Below are 21,541 nucleotides of genomic sequence, written 5' to 3' on the forward strand. Positions count from 1 at the left end.
AAGGCCGCTTGCCCAAAGAAGTACCAGCTCCTCCAAATAACGTGGAGGAAAGATCCTAAATCAAAAAGAAAAAAAAAGTCTTTGCTCCATGATACTCTACAGGTCATCCTTAGAGTCCTGATGTTTGCAAATTATTTTCTTTACTACCTTTTCTATGCTTCAATACAATTCAGCAACTTCCCACAGTAACAGCTGAAATGACTGTTTTAATGCTCCTGCCTCATGCTACAATTAAAAGCAAGTGCACGGAAAGCATGGCCTGCTGAAGCATATTTTGTATACACATATTAAGGAAGCAAGACCTTCATTCTAAAATCACATTGTTCTTATAAAGAATGAGAGAACACACGACAGTCCTCCTTCTAGTGCCTGAAGTACCCAATCCTATTTCTGGCTTCAGTAAGCTGTTCTAGGGATTCATCCTTAAAGCTTTATCAGGGGAGGGGCAGCTGGAGGTTAGGGAAAGGTTCTGCACCAGAGGGCGGTGGGCATGGAACGGGCTGCCCAGGGCTGTGGGCACGGCCCCGAGTACCGAAGTTCAAGGAGTGTCTGGACAGTGCTCTCAGACATAGGGTTTGATTTTGGGTGGTCCTGTGTGGAGCCAGGAGCTGGACTTGATCATCCTTGTGAGTCAATTCCAGGATATTCTGTAATTGTTCCTCCTCTTTCTCAGTTCATAACTGTTCCTGATCCATTATTTATTAATTGCTGGTCATACCTAGAAACCTACCATCCTGTCCTTCTAGGATGACAGCATTGTGCTGCTACCAGCCACTGCACTTAGCTTCTTGAAAATGAAATGAAAGAATTCTCAGTATTGCGCTGAAAACACTAACAACAACAAACCCCAGAGAGATCCCTTACATCTGCTAAGAGCAGCTAAATGCCCCTTTCCTCCTTGAGTAAGTTAGATAACTAGAAACTGTTATTCAAGCACAATTTCAAAATTGAACAGGTGCTCAACCTAGTTACCTGTCAAAGTTTATTTCAGCTCTGTTTACAGCTACATTAAACATCTACTCCACAGACACACAAGCTTTGCTGCTAAGAACAGACAGAAAAAATTGAAAAAGAGGATTCAACTGTTTTTTTTTTTTCCCCAGAACCTATGGGGACCACTCCTAATCAAGCACACTCCTAACAAGAATTTTGCATGTAAAATGAGGCTAGAAACCAAATGATGAAATCAAGATTTCTGTAAAGCTGTAACTGCCTGCTAGTTTTAAAGCATTAAAACGTGACCTTGAAGCCCATCACACTTTCCACTGCCAGTGCTCATTCAATGATGTGCAGACATGTACATTGAGTCTAGACTCAATGGAACAAAGAGAAATCAAATTTTCAACATTTTATCTAAAAACCACGTTATGGATCTATAAACAACTTCCTCCCTAAATTAAGTTTTTAACTGTATGAAATAAGCGCAAATCCCGAGTTACGAGACTTACTCTAAATGAAGAAGGAATAAAAAGACAGAGCGAATCCTACTGAATAAATAAGAATTTTGAGTAGATCCCCTTCTGAGACACAGTCTTATTCTTCATCAGTACTATGACTCCAATCGTAGTATGGGGTACCCTGGATTATTACACAGCAAGTAGATACTAATTTACGTCATGAGCCATATTAGTTGCGTTTAGAAAATAACACTAAAGGGAACGTTGTCATTTGCTCAATTGTTTTTCATTTAAGACTGGTCATTACAAGGCAAGCTGATTTTTGTCAGAAAAACATTCTGTAAACCACTGTCCTTTCCATGCTGCTGTAAACTCCCATCTTTAAAATTACATTTTCATTAAGTTTTTGAAATTCTCAGTTAAGAGTGTCTTTTTTAGATTAGCCCATATTCTAAAGGCTTCCAGAGAGAGTAAGCCAGATCATCTACGTGCTTCTAAAAAGAGAGGGAATTCTCATTTAAAACATACGGATTATATGAAAGACAAATTAGAAATTAAAATATCAGAAATCTACATATAAAATCGGCTTTGCAAGTAGTATCATTTCCAGGAGTAGTACGAAACTACAAATACAGAGGAAAAAAATTGAAAGAAATCAATACTTACTGAAACAGAGAAAGTTAAATTATGTATCTAAGCATTCACATGCCACTTGAAACTAGCCTTAAAAATCCATTTAAAGTAATCTAGGACTACGGAATATCGTAACGAGTACCCTGAAATCACTCTTAAGCAAAGAAGGATTTTGCAGACAATCTTCTGATTATGAGCTTATTAATGAGCTTTTCAAATCTAGAAGTTCACCACTGAAATTATACCTGTGGAACTGCTGGAGGCCAAACATATAGAAATGTTTTTATTTTCCCAGTGTGCAAAACACTTTCTTCATTCTCAACCACATTCATAACATGGCCTTGTCACCCACAGAAAATTCTCTTAAAAGCACAAAGCTAGAAGACCATATTCAACATCTAAAACAATACAGGACAAGCAAATCAATAGTTGCTATAAAAGGGGTTCTTGGATACCCGTTTCAGTCCTTCCACCCAGTATTTCATTACTCACCAAATCAATTCTAGCTTACGCTCTTCCAGACAACTTCACTCTCCAAAACCAGCAATTTTATGATACTTGCCTAAAAAATGATCCTTATGCTCAGATTTTGGTAAACCCTATAGCCCACCCTGAATAATGGGTTTGTTTGCCCTAAAGGTATAAACAGCTTTTCAGACCAAAATAATCTATAATGCTTGACAAGAATAAAACTGTGTTTGCCTAAAATAGCTCTGAAAAGAACACTGTCTTTCTACCCAGACAATTAAAGAGATATTGGACAGTAAGTAACCTTATCTCCTGTACCAGAATCAAAGCTGGCTTCAGAATTCGTCTTTCAAACCTCCGCCACCCAGTACAAAGCTTGCTTTCCGTGAGTTCATACATGAGTTACATTATATTGCCTGCATCTTATTAAAAGGCTCTTACAGCCACCTAGAACCACCCACTCACCCTGCAATATCTACAGTTACACACCGACAGAACGATGCAACCTTTTTATTTTTTTCCCCCCCGAAGACTTTGTTTCCTCTCGTACTATGGATGAGGGTCAAGGGACATCTCACAATCGTGACAAGGATGATACTATTTTCTTACTCATGCTTATTTAAGATTCCTAGATTTCACAATGAGAATGAATACAAAATAGATTTTATATAATTACTGTGCATGTGGTTTCAGGATTTTTTAATCTACTTAATTGCATGAGAAAATTGTACAGCTTTACAAATTACATAATTATCTCAGCATTGCGATAGCCAATCTCTCTTCATATCCAGACTCCAAGTATGTAACCTGAACAAACAAGTAAGGTGAAAATGGGAAGCAAAAAACTGCCTGAAAGACATCCCTCTACTAGTCATTTTTAGCACATTCAATCACAAATCATACAGTCACAAAAGAATGGTTCTGCTATGGTCTACTCTAACAGATACACCCCATGATACCTCAAAATTTAAGAGGCCTTTGAAGGTGATGCAAACAGAACAGTTTTTAGTGTTTTAGTGCTAAAGTAAGGTTACATCAAACTAGATACTGACACCATCTAGTGGCACCATGCAAGGCTAATGTGACCACCACAGGTATCTCTGGCTGGCTAGACTTCAAAAAGCTAAGCCTACTGAGATTGAACACGTACAAGACTATGGGGCTGGATGACATGCACGTGAGGGTACTAAGGGAGCTGGCCGATGTGGCTGCCGAGCTGCTGCCCATCCCATTTGAAAAATCATGGCTGTCAGGTGAAGTGCCTGGTGAGTGGAAGAAGGGAAACATCACTCCCATGTGATGAAGAAAGAAAGAGAGAAAAGGAAGAGCCAGGGAACTATAGGCAGCTGAACCTCACCTCCGTGCCTGGGAAGATCGCGGAACAGATCCTCCTGGATGACACGTTAAGGCACACAAGGTATGAGCAAGTGATCCAGGACAGTCAGCATGGCTCCACCAAGGAAAAGTCACACCCAACCAATTTGGTGGCCTTCTATGACAGAGTGACAGCATCAGTGAACAAAAGGCGAGGCAACTCATGTCACCCACCTGGACTTCAGCAAAGCCTTTGACATGGTCCTCCCTCACATCCTGAACTCTAAATTGGAGAGATACGGACTTCAAGGGTAGAGACTATTTGGTGGATAAGGAATTGGTTGGAAGGTCACAGTCAGAGGGCTGTGGTCAATGGCTCTTTGTCCAGGTGGAGGTCAGTGACAAGCAGTGTCCCCCAGGTGTTCATCTTGAGATTGGTACTCTTTAATAACTTTATCAATGGCACAGATGATGGGATTGAGTGCATCTTCAGCAAGTTTGCTGATGACACAAAACTGAGTGGTACAATTGATCCTGTAGAAGGAAGGGATGCCACACAAAGGGATAAATTCAAAAGGTGGGCCCATGTGAACATAATGAGGTTCAAAGACAAGTACAAGGTTTTGCACTTGGGTCAGGCTAATTCCAAGATAGGAATACAGACTGGAAGAACAACTCCTTGAGAGTAGCCCTGCTGAGAAGAACATAGGGGTCCTGCTTGCTGAAAAACTTAGAGTCAGTGTGTGCTTGCAGCCTGGAGCGCCAAAGGTATCCTAGACTGCATCAAAAGAAGAATGGCTAGCAGGGTGAGGGAGGTGACTGCCCTCTACTCTGCCCTTAGGAGGCCCCATCTAGAGTATTCCACCCGGGTCTGGGGCCTCCAACAAAGGAAAGAGGTGGAGCTTTTGGAGAGGGTGCATAGGAGGGCCATGAAAATGATCAGAGAGTAGCTCTCCTATTAAGATAGGTTGAAGGAACTGGGCTTGTTCAGTCTGTAGAGAATCCACAGGGAGACCTCATTACAGCCTTCCAAAATTTAAAGGGAGATTACAAACCAGAGGGAAATCAACTTTTTATATGGGTAGATAGTGATAGGACAAGGGGGAATAGTTTCATACTAAAGGAGGGAAGATTTAGATTGGATGTCAGGTGGAAGTTCTTCTGCTGAGACAGTGATGAGATGCCAGAACAGGTTGCCCAGAGAGGTTGTGGTTGCCCAATCTCTGAAAGTGTTCAAGGCCAGGCTGGATGGGGCCCAGGGCAATCTGATCTAGTGCTTGATCCAGTGGTTGTCAATCCTGCCTGTGGCAGAGGAGGTGGAATCTGACAATCCTTGAGATCCCTTCCTGTCCAAGCCATTCTATGATATAACTGCAGGCTTGAATGATATACGATTACACATCCCTGAGTTGAAGTACTAAGGCCTGAAAAGTAAGCCTCGAACCAAGGTTGACCTACAGATGAATCTCACAACCCAACATTATATGTCATCAGTATCTGATCATTAGCAAAATATGTATGATCATTAGCCAAATATGTACCTTGGACAAAACATCTCATTAGCAAGAGATGTAGCCTAGATAAAGCGTTATGAGAATGTATTAACTTTTCCTTGTTTAAAAGCACAGTGTCAAGGCCTACAAACTTCCTTGGTTCCAGCCCTGGGCAGGCTTAAGGTAGAATCCAAAAGGGAGAATGAAAACAGATGTTTCCACCTAACCATCACATAAACTTGTTTATTCAACAATATAAAAACTGGACTCACTTGTAGGTGATATCTCCAGCTTCTCTACAAGTGAACGCACTGCAGAGAACCCCCAATTGCCAGGAAAGGCTCTCCAAATCCTCACTGCAACCAGGGCTTGCTCTCTAGCAAATGCAAATCTGGATGATGGTAAAGTATTAGGGCAATTGGTAATGCATCTTCCTTAATCTATCGCTATCCCCATGTAGTAATGGTTAGGTGCACTGTCTTGTTCTGTTTCATTCTTGCTGTATCATTTCACTTATTATCTCATTGCTTTGAACTTAAGATAAACACACTACTTTTGTCTAACGTTTGTGCTAACCCCATCCACTGGCAAAACAACAACCCAAGGATCTGTACTTGTCTATAAACATCAGCCCTTTTCTTAAATATTTTTTGGTGGTAGTAGTAATTTCTGAGCAATTTGGTTATTTGGTGTGAAAATAAGATAGAAAATTAGGTGAAGAACTGCACGAATCAAGCATCGGGTACAGGCATTACTTCAAATCTGATAGTGTTTCCAGGAAAAAATAAATGTTCATTAAACACGTAGGAGATATTTGTAGATTATGAAGACAGCTGATTACATAGTACAAGGTTTTATCCACAACAGCATTTTAATTTAGGAAGAACACTGCTAGGCTACAGAATTGAAAACATCAAAAGCTGAGGAAATTCAATCATTAAATTAAAAAAAATAAATGTGGAAGTTCGAGCAGAGAAATGCAACTCAGGTCTTTTGTTTCAAGGCCTCAGGGAAGGAACTGTTCTGTTTTCTTCATAGATTTTTGCTGAAAGTACCAAAACACACGCAATCAAAGAAGTCTAAGGCATGTCTTCCTTTTAACACAACATGCGTGCAGACACACACATGCAATACATTAACAGAAGACAAAATATCAAGTAGTTCTCAAAGTAATGTTATTGACAAATACACATTCGCAACTGGAAATACAATGCAGCACCAAATGGTGGGATGCCACTATCCTATGAACATATTCAACTGTTTGCTGCACAAGAAACTAAGGACTAAACGTTTAAGACACGAGTTAATCACAACAAGGAGTCTGCTATTACAGAAATCTTTTAGATAATTATCTACTTCTAGTTAAGCATATTTACTCTACAAAAGGTCTTAAAATATAGAGATGTCAATGAAGGTACACAGTGGACCCACATGAAGCTCACAATCCTTCAAAGAACCTATTGCACAAAATAGTTTTTAACAAGTGGTATTTCAAACACTGCCCAAGATGAAAATTTTCAGTCAAAAAACATGGCCCAGTTATAACCTGAAATATGCATCTTCTACCACTAACAAAACACACACGAAAGAAAAAACTATTTATAAAAGCACTGTATTTCAAAAGCTTCAGAGAACACTCTCACTACTTCCTACAGGAATTCCACGTGGCAGTTTAAACTGCCTGAAATTTAACGACAGCATCCTGAAGATGAAATAAATAGCTTTAAATAGAGGCAACCCCATTTCAGACAATTATTAACAATTACAAACAACAACAGAAAAAAATTGTAAACACGCTCTCACTTACTTGAAACACTGCCACTTCCTCCTCAGCTCATTCAGATCCTATCCTATTTAATCTGCATCCTAGTTCTTCTGGGACTCATCAGCAAAAGCCAGCCCAGAAGCAACCCGCATGATTCTACCTATGCCATGAACTGCTCTCTTATGCTCATATGATCATGCTTACTATACAATTACGTCAGAATACAACACAATGAAATGGTTTCTTTTCCTTAGAAGTTCTGGAAGTCTAACATATTAACAACCATACAAATTCTCTACAAAGCTTTAACTCTAAGAACAAATAAATGCAGGCACACTACTGAAGCTGGGGGGTCATTCTCACAACAACTTTATATAAGAATGATTGAAGTGTTTAAATTCCAGGTTTAGTCTGTATATTAATAACTGAGTAGGAAGTATTTTACATGTTGATTAAAATGCTCTTGAAATAATTAATATTGTCACACAAATTACTTGGAATATTTTTATTAGTGTTTCTGACAATGCAGTTACTATCTATAAACAATTATTCAAACTACACTGGCATAGCACACCAAAAATGTGATCACTCTTCAGTGCAGCACTAACAATTATTTCAGTGCAGTATTTACTGTGTTTTTCTAACTATGATGTAAATAATTGCACATTTTTCCCAGTTATCTCATTAACTGCATTACCTACTACTGTCAAGAATTTTATTCAGAGAAAAGAAGTCCAAAGTGGCCGATGCTAAAAGCATGCCTCGACTTGTGCAAGTGATAGCTGTCCTCCATGTCATAGGCAGGAACACAGCCAATATACATGAACCTTCCATAAAATAAGGAATTTCAAGGAAAACACCAGTGATGTCAGAGTGCATGAACTCAGAGAGCCTTCAACTAGAATTAAAACCTCTAAAATGACTGTCTGCATCTGTACTCCTTATGGAAACCAGTCGTGGAAAAAGAAAAAGGAATCATCTTCAACTACTAATGCAGCACCAGTTTTCCCCTAACACCAGAAACACACTAATTTTGGTAAAATTCCAGCTCATGCGAGGAATGAAGCAGCAAAAAAAGATGACAGTCTTAGTTGGATGCACGACACTGCTGTGTCCAGAAGCCTACGTGACCACTCATTAGCCTCCTCAGGCAAAACCTGAGGCTGAGGTTTCACACTGTGGGGCAATTGCATCATTTTTTCTGCTAGGTTATTTTTAGTTGGATCACTTCCCCACACAGCTGCAAATTGAACTGTGCCAGCATAACACAGAGAGAAGCAACAAGCAGATGGGTGATGCCACTTAAGACATGGCTGGGGAACAATGGAAGCCTGTGAAACAATCAAAGCACTGGTGAATAATTTCCTATTGGGTGGCAAAGACATCACCTTAAAGTTAAGAAAAACGTAATACTTTTCACTGGGAGGAATTAACATTCTTGTTTCAGAAACACCTAAAGCCAATTCTCACCAGTAATGACCAGAAAATAAAAGCTAGTCACACAAAAAACCTTGTAACATATATGCTAAGCTGGATCAATCTGCACTACTTATCACTGTCCAAAAACACAAGCTAGTAGCTCACAGTATTTCAAAATCTGCTGACGGTTGACATCTTCTTGCCTATAACACCTTCTCCTAACAATAGCTGAGTAAAATCAACAGGACAACTCAAGTGCAATGGCTGCAAATGAAACCGCTTAGTTAACAATAGCGATTAAAACATACTGCATTTTGGTATGACTACAAGTTGCAGTCTGACCTCAGATATAATAAAGAAGGACGTCATCCAGTAATTTCTGATGTAAACTCACAGCTTTTGTTGAAGACTGGTATTTTTTTTTTAACTGAAAATAAATATTAAATCTGAACTTCAGTGGATACAAGTGACCCAAAACATAACGCACTTTAAAAGAACAGGTTTTCCTGTTTCCACAGGCCTGCTGCCCCCCTGTCACGGGCAAAGATTTATCTACATTGATCTAGATAACTACGTGACAGTTTGATGGGTTTCAATTAATGAAATAAAAACACATGCTAGATTTACTTGGACTTCAGCAAGACACTTGCCATCAAGTTATTCCACATTCAAAGTTAATGCGTCCTTAACTGGTGTTCTCTATTCAATGCTATCAGGATAGTCTTTGCTTCCAATAATGACACGGAATAACCTGCCATGAATCTTAGAAGTCCTAACTCTTACCCAGAAGTGACTGATAGCCTTTGTTGATACAAAATTGCTGGGATTTGAAAATACGAACATGCACAGGGCTACACCTAACTGAATGATCCACATTCATCAAAATATTCGTGAGAGACCAAACCAGAAGAAAACAACATGGAACTTTCAATCTATCAATCCAAAATTGCTTCATCTTGATCACGTTTTGTACTTTTGCAATCAATTAACAATTTTGTTCTACTCTGGCAGTGTAGTTTGCACAAAGTTTTTACACACAGAATGCTATGCCTTTAATAAAAACATACCCTCCTTCACTAAATGCACAAGTGCATACATTTGAAGGTAGTTAATAAAATGAATAGGCTTCCAAGGGAAAAAAAAAAATACATTTGTAGGGGACCTGTTAGGTCAGGGCTTGAACTGGTGATTGAGCACCTGGTGAAGGGATTGTGACTGGCCCAGGGAACACAAGCAATTGATTGCACATTGTGCTCCCCACGTGACCAGAAGGGGTGGACCCAGAGTGGAGTTGCTCTGGGCTCATATAAGGGCCAGCAGTGAAGGTAGAGCATCTCAGGGATTTAGGCTGCTTTCTAACAGTGAGTGCTGTCGTGCTGGAGAGCCCTTCACCAGTTGGCTGAGTTCTGTTCTTTCTGTATGTGACTATTGGCCTACTTGGGAATACTTTGCCTGGTATTGCCAAGAACCTGTCAGAAGTAATTTCACTTCTTCATGAGCAGAACAACATTAGTCATGCTGCTCTTAAGTAATTACATCCTTCATCATCTTCTCCACAACTTTATCCAAGGCTAATTTCAGCCTAGATACCTTGCAGTTCTGAAGACCACCCTGCTTCAGCATTTCATACTCCTGGAACTTCTCAGGACTTTAAAATTGGATGCTATACATATCAGTACAATCTAAACATGTCTGAATTGCCTGTACTTCTCAGATCCCAAGCATTTACAAAATTAACCATAATTGCAGTTAGTATGTTTAATAATTAAGAGTAATAGAATGGAATAAAACTCATTCACACTTTAAACTTATTATGTAATGCACTTCCTGCTTATCTACACATCCCACAATCACTGGAGGGGAGGCAGCTATCAGACACTGAGCTGACACGCAGCCTGAAATGAACACGCAATAGCACAAGCTGAAGATCTTGCCCTATGTCTCAGTCAGCAACACAGCAGGTTATACTGTGTAATCATCAGCTCTACCAAAAAAGCAGACTACTGACCCTCATGCAGTGAAGAACAAGTGTTTATAAAATTCTATGAGCGCTGGCTGAAATAATGGTAAAAAAAACTTTTTAATTTAAAAGCCTGATGAAATAGACCTAAGAAACCAACACCTACCCCCCAATAAAACCACAGTTCCACTCTCCAACTCAGTATTTAAAACACACATTGTGCTGTCTTTTGCTCTTAAACTAGCATTTTCCAGCCTCATATTATCTGTTGAGATTCCAAACAAATAGAGGCACAAGCCCAATCTAAGGCACTCAGTCTACACAACTGTGCCTCTTGAAGAAACTGTTAGCTTCTGAAGTTTCTGTGTTTCCAATTCCAATGAAGAACCCTTTCAAGGTACAGGTTCAACTCTGTATGGTCATGTAGTGAGCCAGAAAAATGAAACAAGCAGTGTGGTACTACTCTGTAAACTAAATAAACTTCATACTCATACCTGAACCAGAATTGTATTGTGGTTTTTTTTTTTCTTTCCCCAATTAAAATTCAATTTAGAAATGGCTAGTAAGTTAAAATACAACTGTGTTCTTCACCAGTCTTATTGTGTTACGGGCTTTGAAATACAGTACAAGCCATGAGAACGGCGAATTACCCAAATGTTTTATATTCTATTATATCAGCCAATATTGGAAATGCTAGAAAAATAAAAATAGAAAATAAAAAGCCACCTTACCTTTTGGATAATCTTCCAATAAGAGGTTGAAGTGACCTAACTGACAAAAGAAATCAGACTCGACCTTTCCTTCAGCTTTCAAAATTAGCGATTCATAGCAGCGAACAGCCTGAGAAAAAGAAATACAAGGTTGTCAAAATACCGTATTTAACTAAAGCAAATAATACATTTTCTGAGTAATAATGTATCTTGTTTCTCTCCAGCGGAAGAAGCCCATCATCTAAATAACTTGCAGTTAGCATTATTTATCAAACATAAAATATAGCATATAAGACAAAACAGTTTGGGAAGTTCAACGCTTCTAGTGCACATCGATAGCAAACAAGTAACTGAAGTTCTCTGTCAACTTCAGAAACATTTGATCTCCCGAACACAAATTTCCATACCATGAAAATCATTAAAATAAAATAAAAAAGTCATTTTATTCTCACTGTTTTTGGCTTTTATTCCTAAAGGAATCGCATTTCATCATCCTAAGCATTTAATGAGTTTCTGCTAAACTGAAGAACACAGCATCTCAACATGTTTTCTTGGACAATTTATGTAGCTTAGCATGCATTTTCAAAGATCTGACTCTTCACATACCTCTGTCATGTCATAAAATGCACAGTTTACTACCTTCCATTTACTACACAGTCACTTCAGACTACGTATCCCTGGAGTTAGAAACATGAATCCAACTGAAAAGAATTTTATTTTGACAGAAGTGGCCCTAGAAGTTCATAAGCAGCACTCACAAAATACGTTCTGCACTGCAAAGATACAATTTCAATAAACTATTATCTTCAGTTTAACACAACAGTCATGATCTTTGACCTCTCCTACTCTTACTTCATGACCACACTGACACGTTGGGAAAAAGATAAAGTCTTTCAACTTCTTCCAATCAGCTTCTTGATTTCGAACACGCTAGCCATAAAAGTGAAGTAGCTGAACAAACTTAAAAAGGAGGGAGGAAGTGAGTGAAGGTCCACTGAATTCCAAGTCCAGCTCACTAGTCCCTACTTTCCACCAACTCATGGCTTGAATATGCTTCCAGTGCGGTTGCCGTGATAAACTGCTTGACATTAATCTACTACCACAACCAGAGACCTTAATATTTAACATGAAATGACAATTTAAATCATCTTATTAGAACTGTAAGTAATTGGGAGGCAGCAGGAAGGCAGAGGTGGCACACCAACCTATTTCTGTAGTAGCCCAAATAGTAAATCATTCTGTCCATATGTGTCATTTACTTCATTAAAAACTTATATTAATGCTCAAAATGAGAAATTCCAACAACGTGAAAAGGAAATACTGTCAAATAGTTAAGAAAATACCGGTTCACATTTTTCATTAATGATGCAAATTCTGCCTTACCAAACTGTTCTGAGAAGACTGATTTTGTTGACAATTCAGAGGTACTACTCCTTTAATTTTACTCCCACCACTAAAAATACCTACTGAAGTCAGCCAACTGTCAATCTAAAGAAAATTATCCCTGGAATCCAAACCAAGGCATACAAGCTTGAAGTGAATTTCTTAAAATTATTACGTGTTTGAGTCAATTCTCAGCATTCAAATTTATCCACTGAACCATCTGCAATTGCAGTTATATGTAATCTTGGGGGATTTGTGCCTCAATTTCTCTCCCAACTTTTGGTATCATCTCTGGATTTGTCCAAATCTAACACAATTATTGCTGCTGCCTTTAACGTTACTGTCACAATTACAATTTGCAGATAGGACTTCCATTTTCTGATGATATGCCATAGCTGCTGTAGTTGCTGAAGAGAATAGTCACACTTCGACATTTTCTGAAACAGACGTTTCATCTTTATAATTCAGTCACTGTGCAGAGCATAACGAAGCTACTACCACAACTGCCAGTATACAAGATTTGTTGGAGAAGAATTCAGAGGTAGTTTATTTCTTTAACTAGAAAACTACTGGTATTTTAGAAGAATTTAACTTTGTGAACAAATAACAGGATTTTTCCATACAGCATCTTCAAGGAAATTATAAACCATATGCACTCCAACAACTAGGCATCCAGGGACCCTTAACACTCCCCCTGCCCCTTCTCAAATAAACGTACATTAGAAGATGCATGAGAAGCTTCTGAAACATTATGTAAAGTAGGGATACCAAAAGCTGTGTCCATGTCTTTCACAGAACTCCACCCAGCCCTCAGCAAGGCAGATTTACCCTCGACTTACAACACGCTCTGAAGATACAGCTCAAGCATCTGACTGACCCTGCTGCCAGCAGAAGGCACAGAACTCCAGAGCTACAGAACAGAACAACAGAACTTCCTCCTTAAGTAACAGTTAACTGTTGGAGCAATCTAGCTATGCCATCAAGCACACAGTCTCAGCTGATCTCTAACCGACACGCAACACTGCCAGGAAAGCACACTTCAGCACACTCATATTGGGGCTGATTATTTCAAATGAATTTCCAACATTCTCACCAAATACAACAGAAACCAAAAGCAAGAGCACCCTTTGCTCTCCATCCCTGGTGGAACACCTGAGCCAACCCCCGAGTCCTGGGCAGGCTGAGAATGCTCAGCACAAGGCTGTTCTTCCGAGCAGCCCAAAAGGAGTCACCCATACAAATGAATTTACCCAGTTTCAGTCCTGGTTGAGAAACTTTCTTGCTAATCAAACCCACCTGTAAACACCTTTAGAAATAACAAGTATTTGTTTGTGCAGATAATAAATGGTTTGTTAGCTGAATGAACAGATTCAGAAGGAGATTAAAGCACTTTAAATGGGGAGGTCACAACTATATGCATCCACATGTGGCTTCCATGAATGAGTAATCGAAAGATTTCATTTCAGTGGTTCTGTAACTGTAACGGTCAGCTATGACACCACTAGTGCAACGAATTTAAACCATTCTGATACACTGAGAATTCTGCAGAGGTTACAAATAAGATAAATAAAAACACAACCCAGATTCCTAAGTATTGTTATAAACCGGTAAAACATGGAGAAAATAAGCATACTCAATGAAGCCAGCTTTGAAGACTGCTAGTATTGCCAAATCAACAAGAGAGAGAAAGACTCTTAAATGATAAGGAAGATTGCTACACAGCATCGTATGCTTCCTTCTCTCTGTTCAAGGCTGCATGAAGATAAAAGGGAAACCTGAAGAATTTAAGAACATGACAGAACGATGACCAGCAGCTGCTTTGCAGCATGGCAGCCCGAGCAGAAGCAGGAAACAAATACAGGAATGGCGTCAAGAAAAGAAGCCACAGTTTGAGATGAAAAAGAAATGTATATATCAACAATAATGCCCACGTTGTCTGCCACCTGCCTGATTAAAAGCAAGCCGAAGCAACACACCATGGCCAACAATTCTAACAAGATGGTTACAAAACCACTTTTACAACATCAGAGCCGGTTTACTGTGGGAATTGTGATTCCACAAATTCAACAATCATTTCCTAGGGCAAGATTAAATACAACAGTTTAGATTCAACACTTATTTTTACACATTTATGAACTAGAAAAATGCTTGCAGAACATTCCTGTTGTTTAGGAGAGGAAAAAATTCCTTACCACTTTACCAAAGAAAAATCCCACCACCAAAAAAAACACTGCTACCAAATCCCTGTATGCTCACTACTTATTACTTCAAAGGGGAAGGAACTGGATTCATTTTTCCTTCTTTTGTGAGAACTTTTCATTACATTTCTGCAGAGTACTGGTTTTTTTTCCCCACTGAACAAAAAATAACACAGTAAAGCAAATGCCTACTTTGACTATTGAAAAGCTTCTAGATTTGGGAATACTCTGTAAAAAGAAAAATAATCCAACACATAAGACCAGAATTTGAAGTTAGATACACAGGAGTCACTGATCCATCTTACAGTTCTACTCCATAAAGGAGAAGGTAGGGAACGTTATCCCTGCTTCATCTATTACAGAGAAAAAAAAACACTTTGGTTGTAATTATTTGTATTCAAATACTACTGAACAATTTTTAAGGGAAAAAATTTAGCACAGCTTTTTTGAACAGTTTATAAAGATGATGATGTAACAATGTTAGGAGGAAGTTTTTCACACAGATGGTGATGACACACTGGAACAGGTTGCCCAAGGAGGTTGTGGATGCCCCATCCCTGGAGGCATTCAAGGCCAGGCTGGATGTGGCTCTGGGCAGCCTGGTCTGGTGGTTGGCGACCCTGCACATAGCAGGGGGGTTGAAACTACATGATCATTGTGGTCCTTTTCAACCCAGGCCATTCTATCAACGTCCTTCCTCACTCTTGCAAGCATCACTGACCCAGATGAAAGCAGCAGGAGTATATGGCTAAACCTAGCCGCTTATTTTTAATTTCTCAATATATAAATGGTATGAAAATGCAAGAGTGCACTGACGCAGAAAATTTTTACTCAAAAGAGAAAAAGACAAAAACCAGAACCACAGAAAGCCAAAAACTAAATTAATCATTCAAGAAAAAGCAGTCAACAGTGTAAAATGCCAGATTCAAACCCTGAGACGTTCCTAAAGCCTTAGAGAACACAACATTGAAGTACAAAACACTGTTGTAAATGTACATCAAAAAAAACCTAACAGTCAGTTGCTGTTTCTTTCTAAATGTAACCTGAATGATCTGAGCTGCAGGCTTCGCATGCAGCTAGTGAGAACTGCAAACAAGAAGGAAATTTCAGGTGAAAAATAAGAAGCAGGAGACACCAGCACACTCTTCACAAATGGAATACTGTACATAGAAATGAAACGTCAACTAGCTCTTAAGGGTTATTTTACTCTTCCAGAAAAGAAAATAATTATATAGATAGTGCTGGATACTGAAGTGGTAATTATACAATCTCTCTGACCAGCCAGTCCAAGGGACATCTACAGACCAGGAAAGCAGAAGTCCATGTACGTGCTGGACCCGTTCTCCCACCTCAGCACCAAAAGCAGATGCTTTCAGCGGCTGTTCTTCCATTCCTTTCTCCATGCCACAACTGACTGAAATGCACGTTATTTTCAAACAACAATGATGATAGCATCCTAAGAGCCTCCTGATTTAGTTCTACCTCCTGCTCTGCAGCAACACAAGTCTGATCAAGGCTACCTTAGCGCAAGCCAAGAGAAAAAAGACAAGCCCAAATTCTTTACAACTGCTTTTTCCCCTATCAGCAACAGGCTGGATAAAAACCAACTCCTGGGCTACAGATGACTTAAAAGAACATTTCATATACATCTACAAAGAAAAGCACACAATTCATATTTGATGAAAGGTAACCTACATTAATTCAACATATCCTTCAGTAAAGACCCTCTTTTTCTGTATGGATGGCACAGTACTCTTTCTTAGCTTCCCTAACTTGCTTAGTATCAACTCCCAGAAGAGCTTTCAGGACTTTTTATATACTCTCACTCTGCGAAACTCATATTGTGTTATAAATAAAGTTTCTCTCTCATCTTAACACAAGTTAGCTCTCCTTGTATTTCAAATGCAGGCTGTATTATATAACAACCTCTGCACAGCTCTTAAGCTCAGCATGCCAGGCACAAACATGCTCACACCCAAATCAGTTTAGGCCTAAAGGAGAAAAAAAAACAAACTTACTGAGCTCTTCAGCAATTTTGGTTGGGTTTTGGCAAAAATATCTATAATATTCTTGAATGTCAACTCTGATCTACTAACAATACTAAGATCATTTCAAGTCCTTATCATTTCAGGGACAGTAAGCAGTTTACAGCAGTGAAAACTGATCCTCCCCATGCACCATTTTTCTAGAGATGTATCATCAGCTTTTGTCAAATTATTTTCCCCTGGCTACTGCTCCATGAAATGGCACATGAGAATAAACACTGCAAGCAAGAAAGAAGAACAAGCAGTTACATGTTAGCTACATGCATAACTTGATGGAACCAGTTAGGATGAAGCCACTGCTGCAGCGGCTTTTCAATGGTAAACTATCATTGGAAAAAAAAAAAAAATACTTGTTACAAGTATTAATGTCAGTTTTATATAGAAGAGAAAGATGAACAAGCAAGAAGCAGACCTAAGATCAGGGTTGCTGAATATAAGGTCAACACGCAAACTATTTGGAAGGTGAGTGTCACAAACAAAAAACCACTGTAGAGACTGGAGTGAAAGCAGCACACAATCATTAGAAACAAACAGTAACATTTAAAAGAAGTAATTTAGAAACCTACTGCAGAAAATAACACCGCCAAAACAGCCCTACAATCTGAGGGAGAAAAGCAGACACGAGTAACTGAGAGAGAGTCCTTCCTGAAGCCATTTATCACTCAGAATTGGGGAATAATACTTCATTAAAAGTATAGAACTGCAGAGAAGCACGTGAACAAGCACATATTCAAATGACAAATGGAGAAGAGTGACATTTTAGCAGAGGGTGGAGAATACAAAAACACAAAGGTGCCTTCACTGAATCAAGAACGCTTGGTATTAATGCTAAGGTTCTGAGTCTTTTCTGTCGCAAGTATAAACTCCATTATGAAGGCTTCTCACAGAAAATATAAGAAGCTTGCTGGTTTTCAGCTGAGCATCCATAAACAAGTGCATTTTGATGAATAATTACTGACTGGAGTTGATGTTCAGGATCAACTTTGGGATCCAAACCCATTTTATTCAACCGTATTTACAAAAATTCTTGCAAATATGTAATTATATGTATGTATGAATGTACACACTGTACAGGAAATTAAAACAGATTTTCAACAACCACTGAACAGAATGTTCTCTACTCTGTCCTTGGAAAACATTTCATGATCTGGAAACCCAAGAGATATGACAAGTATTGTATGGAATTTCATCGTTCCAAATCCCGCATGCTATTTTTATATAGATAGATTCTCAATGTTATTAGTTTTTAAGCGAGCACTAGATTTTTCAGAGGCCATAGAAATGGCTGATTTTTATCAGAATACGGCAGATTTTTAAATATAATTACCATAATAATATAGTTTCCATAATAACCATCTTTTGAGTAAGATTTAGCACCTTAATTTAGCAATTGTTCTAGAGCTAATTAATTGTTTTATTACACAGATTTTTAGACTACTTCATCTGATTGCATTCTAGCAATTCTCAACTATACCAAACAGCACATCACAACTGAGGGGCAAGGCCATGATCCTTCCAAATATTTAGACAGTTAACTCTCATAGACAAACTTATCTTTTCTGAAAACGTTACATCAGTTGTATCTGGGAGGATAAATTTTCCTATATAGATTAGTAACATTTTACATTATTATTTCAACTAAATTATAATGTCCGTGTTACTGGTTTCACTGTATAAATAAAACTTAGGAAATACAATTAAATCAACATGGGGGGGGGGAGGAAATCAATTAAAACCAGATGGCATTAGTAACTGCCTGCTTTGCTTAAGGAAAAAAAAAAAGTTAAGATTTCAGCTGTTATTCATGCAAAAAAAAAAAACTGATCTGGTTAAGACTTGGGAAATGCAACAGTGACTATCAGCTAGCAAGAACAAAAGCAGACCAGAAAAGAAATGAATAAAGAAGCTTGGAGGAAAAAAACAGCAATAACAATATGAAGAATATAAAGAATATACATATACAGAAGGAGTTTTCTACCAAGATTCTGACGTAACACATGTGAAAATACTCAGCTTGAGATTAAATAGAATTTTTCAGTGCTGTTGTCTAAATGTAAAGTAACACAGGGGAGCGACTACTATAAACTATTAAAAAGAACTCCACCAAATGCTGTTAAACGTGCACAGTTTGAAGTTCATGCCCAAAAGGATTTAAGTATCAGAGGCGGTTCAACTTTCAGAAATTAATATTATTGGTAGCTTATGTGTGAAAATACAAGGAAAAGAAGATTTATTTTAAAACAGATAGAGATGAAAACAGGGAAGAAGCTGTGTATGAAGAATGCTAATAGGCTGGGAAGTATGACATTTTCAGCACCACAGGAGACACAAATTTGGTAACACCACAGTAAGACACAAAGGACAAAAATTCTGTAAATGGAAGGAACCTGGTTTCAAATACTGTAATGTTATTCCCAGGATTCTCAGAATGCTGGCACCTTTCAAATTGACATCGCTATCATACTAAGAATGGTTCCCCACAAACATCTTCTGTCACTGCAATCTCATACAAGGGTATCACACCATGTAGCTTTTCCACAGCCATTCATATGTACTCCTCTGCTGGCTGATTAATTATGCTTAGACAATGGGAAACCCACTCAACCTTAAAGTCAGCAACACCAGAATATAATCAAATGTACATGAAATCTAGCTTGCACTGAAAAAATGTTTTGGGGAAGAACTTTATGCCCAGTGCCCTTGAAAAGTACCACAGTAATTCCCATTAAGAGCTGAAGCCCTTCATGGTTAACACCTGCAAATTCCCAGCCTTACCCCCCAGCTTTCCCACTTTATGTGGTATTCTGAACTAAGGACAATTACAGTGAGGAAACGAGGGGAATACAATCCTCCCAATACAGTCGCACAACTAACCACCAGTACCACCACTGAACAGCAAAGCCAGCGAGCCGCATTCAGGGAAAGAAAGGTCTGCATGTGCAACCCAGCAATAGCAAGGGTGGGGGGAGCGCTCACACAGATTTCAGGATGATGACAATACACTCAAATATTTCTCAGGAACTTGCCAACAGAGTCCTCGGAGAAGAATAGCACTGTTAGCTTTGTACTGCATCTTCACAGGTAACACATCCCTAAGAATTCAGTAACTGTGGGGTAACTAGCCGTACCGGCTGGCAACTGATGCTGTTTTTGTTAACGTTCAGCTGAACTTGGATACAAGACCTCCTTCTGGAACGTGCTTCCCCAAACCCTACCTGATCTGCTGATAAAGAGATGGATATTGACCAAGACTAAGTGAAAAAACATGCATGTATCAACATTCACACTGCTCCTCCATGCATCCCTATGTGTTTCCAGAGGTGCTATTAAGCTAGAAAACAAAGGCTGCCCCAAAGGACACAGCTCTTAGTAACCACAGCAGCTCAGAATTCTACTGGCAAAGGATTAAAAAACCCAACATACAAAACCATATGTATAAGAAAAAAAAACTCAGAAATTCTTCTCTCCTCCTCGCTCCCAAAGAAACCACAAACATCCAATATGACTGTTCATCTAGGATATGAAAGACAAAAATTCAGGATTTTCTCCAAATTAAAACAAAGATTTTAATTATAGTGGTCAGTACTCATAGCACGTGTCTTAAATATCTGATTCCAGAGACAGCTTCCTCACTTCTCAGCCAGAAGTCACCACAATGATTCATAGTAGAAGTGAAGATGAGTAACAAAGGCTGAGCTCCTAGTTGTATACAGGGAACTCAATTCTACCTATAAATTTCCCAACCCACAGGCAGAGTATAACACTGTGAAGACAAGGTTGATTTTAGGATTAATTATATACATATATACATACACGTCCACACACACATATATGTATGTATATGGACAAAGAGGAATGCAATTCATTAGAGAAAAGCCCTGAGGAATTAGGGGCCATCTCACTATCCATCTTGGCCGAGTGCTAATAGATATAGCCTGTGTTGTAATTTCTAATCAACTCCATCATACCACTCTCTCTTCCAACAATGATCTGTGCATTCTCTTTTCTACCACATCCAGCTGCATAAGGTACAATATCCCCCTTCTGTTGGACTTAACCTGGACAACTTAATGCATAATACTCCAGTACTTGTGGATAAGAAGCCATCAATATATATTCTATATATAGAATTCCTTGTCATTGAGTGCTCTTCTACAGCCAGTTACATCTGACTCCTCGGGAGATAAATCTAATTTAAAAAAAAAAATACTAGGAGACAAAAACTTCAGACAACAGCTGAATACATGTTTTTATAAATTGATCCCAACATATATCCAAATCTCTGAACCAGCTAAGGTTCTCCAAAAAAATAAAAGAAAATCATTTATTGGAGCTTATACCCAGTTCACTGCTCTTATTGTTTAATACGCTTGCCAGTCCCAACTTGCATGGCAAACAGGCATTTTTAGGAGCTAAGATGGTCATTACCCATTTGTAGATTTAAAAGAAAATGAAAATACGCACAAGGCAAGCAGAATTCTACTGTATGGAAACCTACTGTTTAACTTGGCGTTTACATTGTGTTGTATCTATACTGACTTTCAGAACACCTGATTTCAGAGCATCAGGATCTCTAAGCACCAAAAACAATTCTCATCTCTCAGAACCAGAGAGAAAACTCAAAATTCTCTGAGTGATAATCTAACAGCTACAAGCATTTTATAAACCCAGAGAAATGTAACCCCCATCATCAGAGACTGGAAATGGGACAAATATTTCAAAAGAACAGATGCACAGTTCAGCATTTAATATCAGG

At 38.7% G+C, this 21,541-nt stretch overlaps 1 protein-coding gene across 16 annotated transcripts in view; it reads right to left on the minus strand.

Moving 5' to 3' along the window:
• The window catches only part of KDM6A (lysine demethylase 6A), a 150,715-nt gene that overhangs the window by 106,037 nt on the left and 23,137 nt on the right, over positions 1-21,541 (minus strand). For all 16 annotated transcript variants that reach the window (XM_015300708.4, XM_040671113.2, XM_015300678.4 and 13 more), the window contains exon 3: positions 11,181-11,289. In XM_015300708.4, the coding sequence (XP_015156194.1) occupies positions 11,181-11,289 (109 nt within the window). The remainder of the gene's footprint in view (positions 1-11,180; positions 11,290-21,541) is intronic.

This window comes from Gallus gallus, chromosome 1 (assembly GCF_016699485.2).
Source record: "Gallus gallus isolate bGalGal1 chromosome 1, bGalGal1.mat.broiler.GRCg7b, whole genome shotgun sequence".
Taxonomy (NCBI): Eukaryota; Metazoa; Chordata; class Aves; order Galliformes; family Phasianidae; genus Gallus; species Gallus gallus.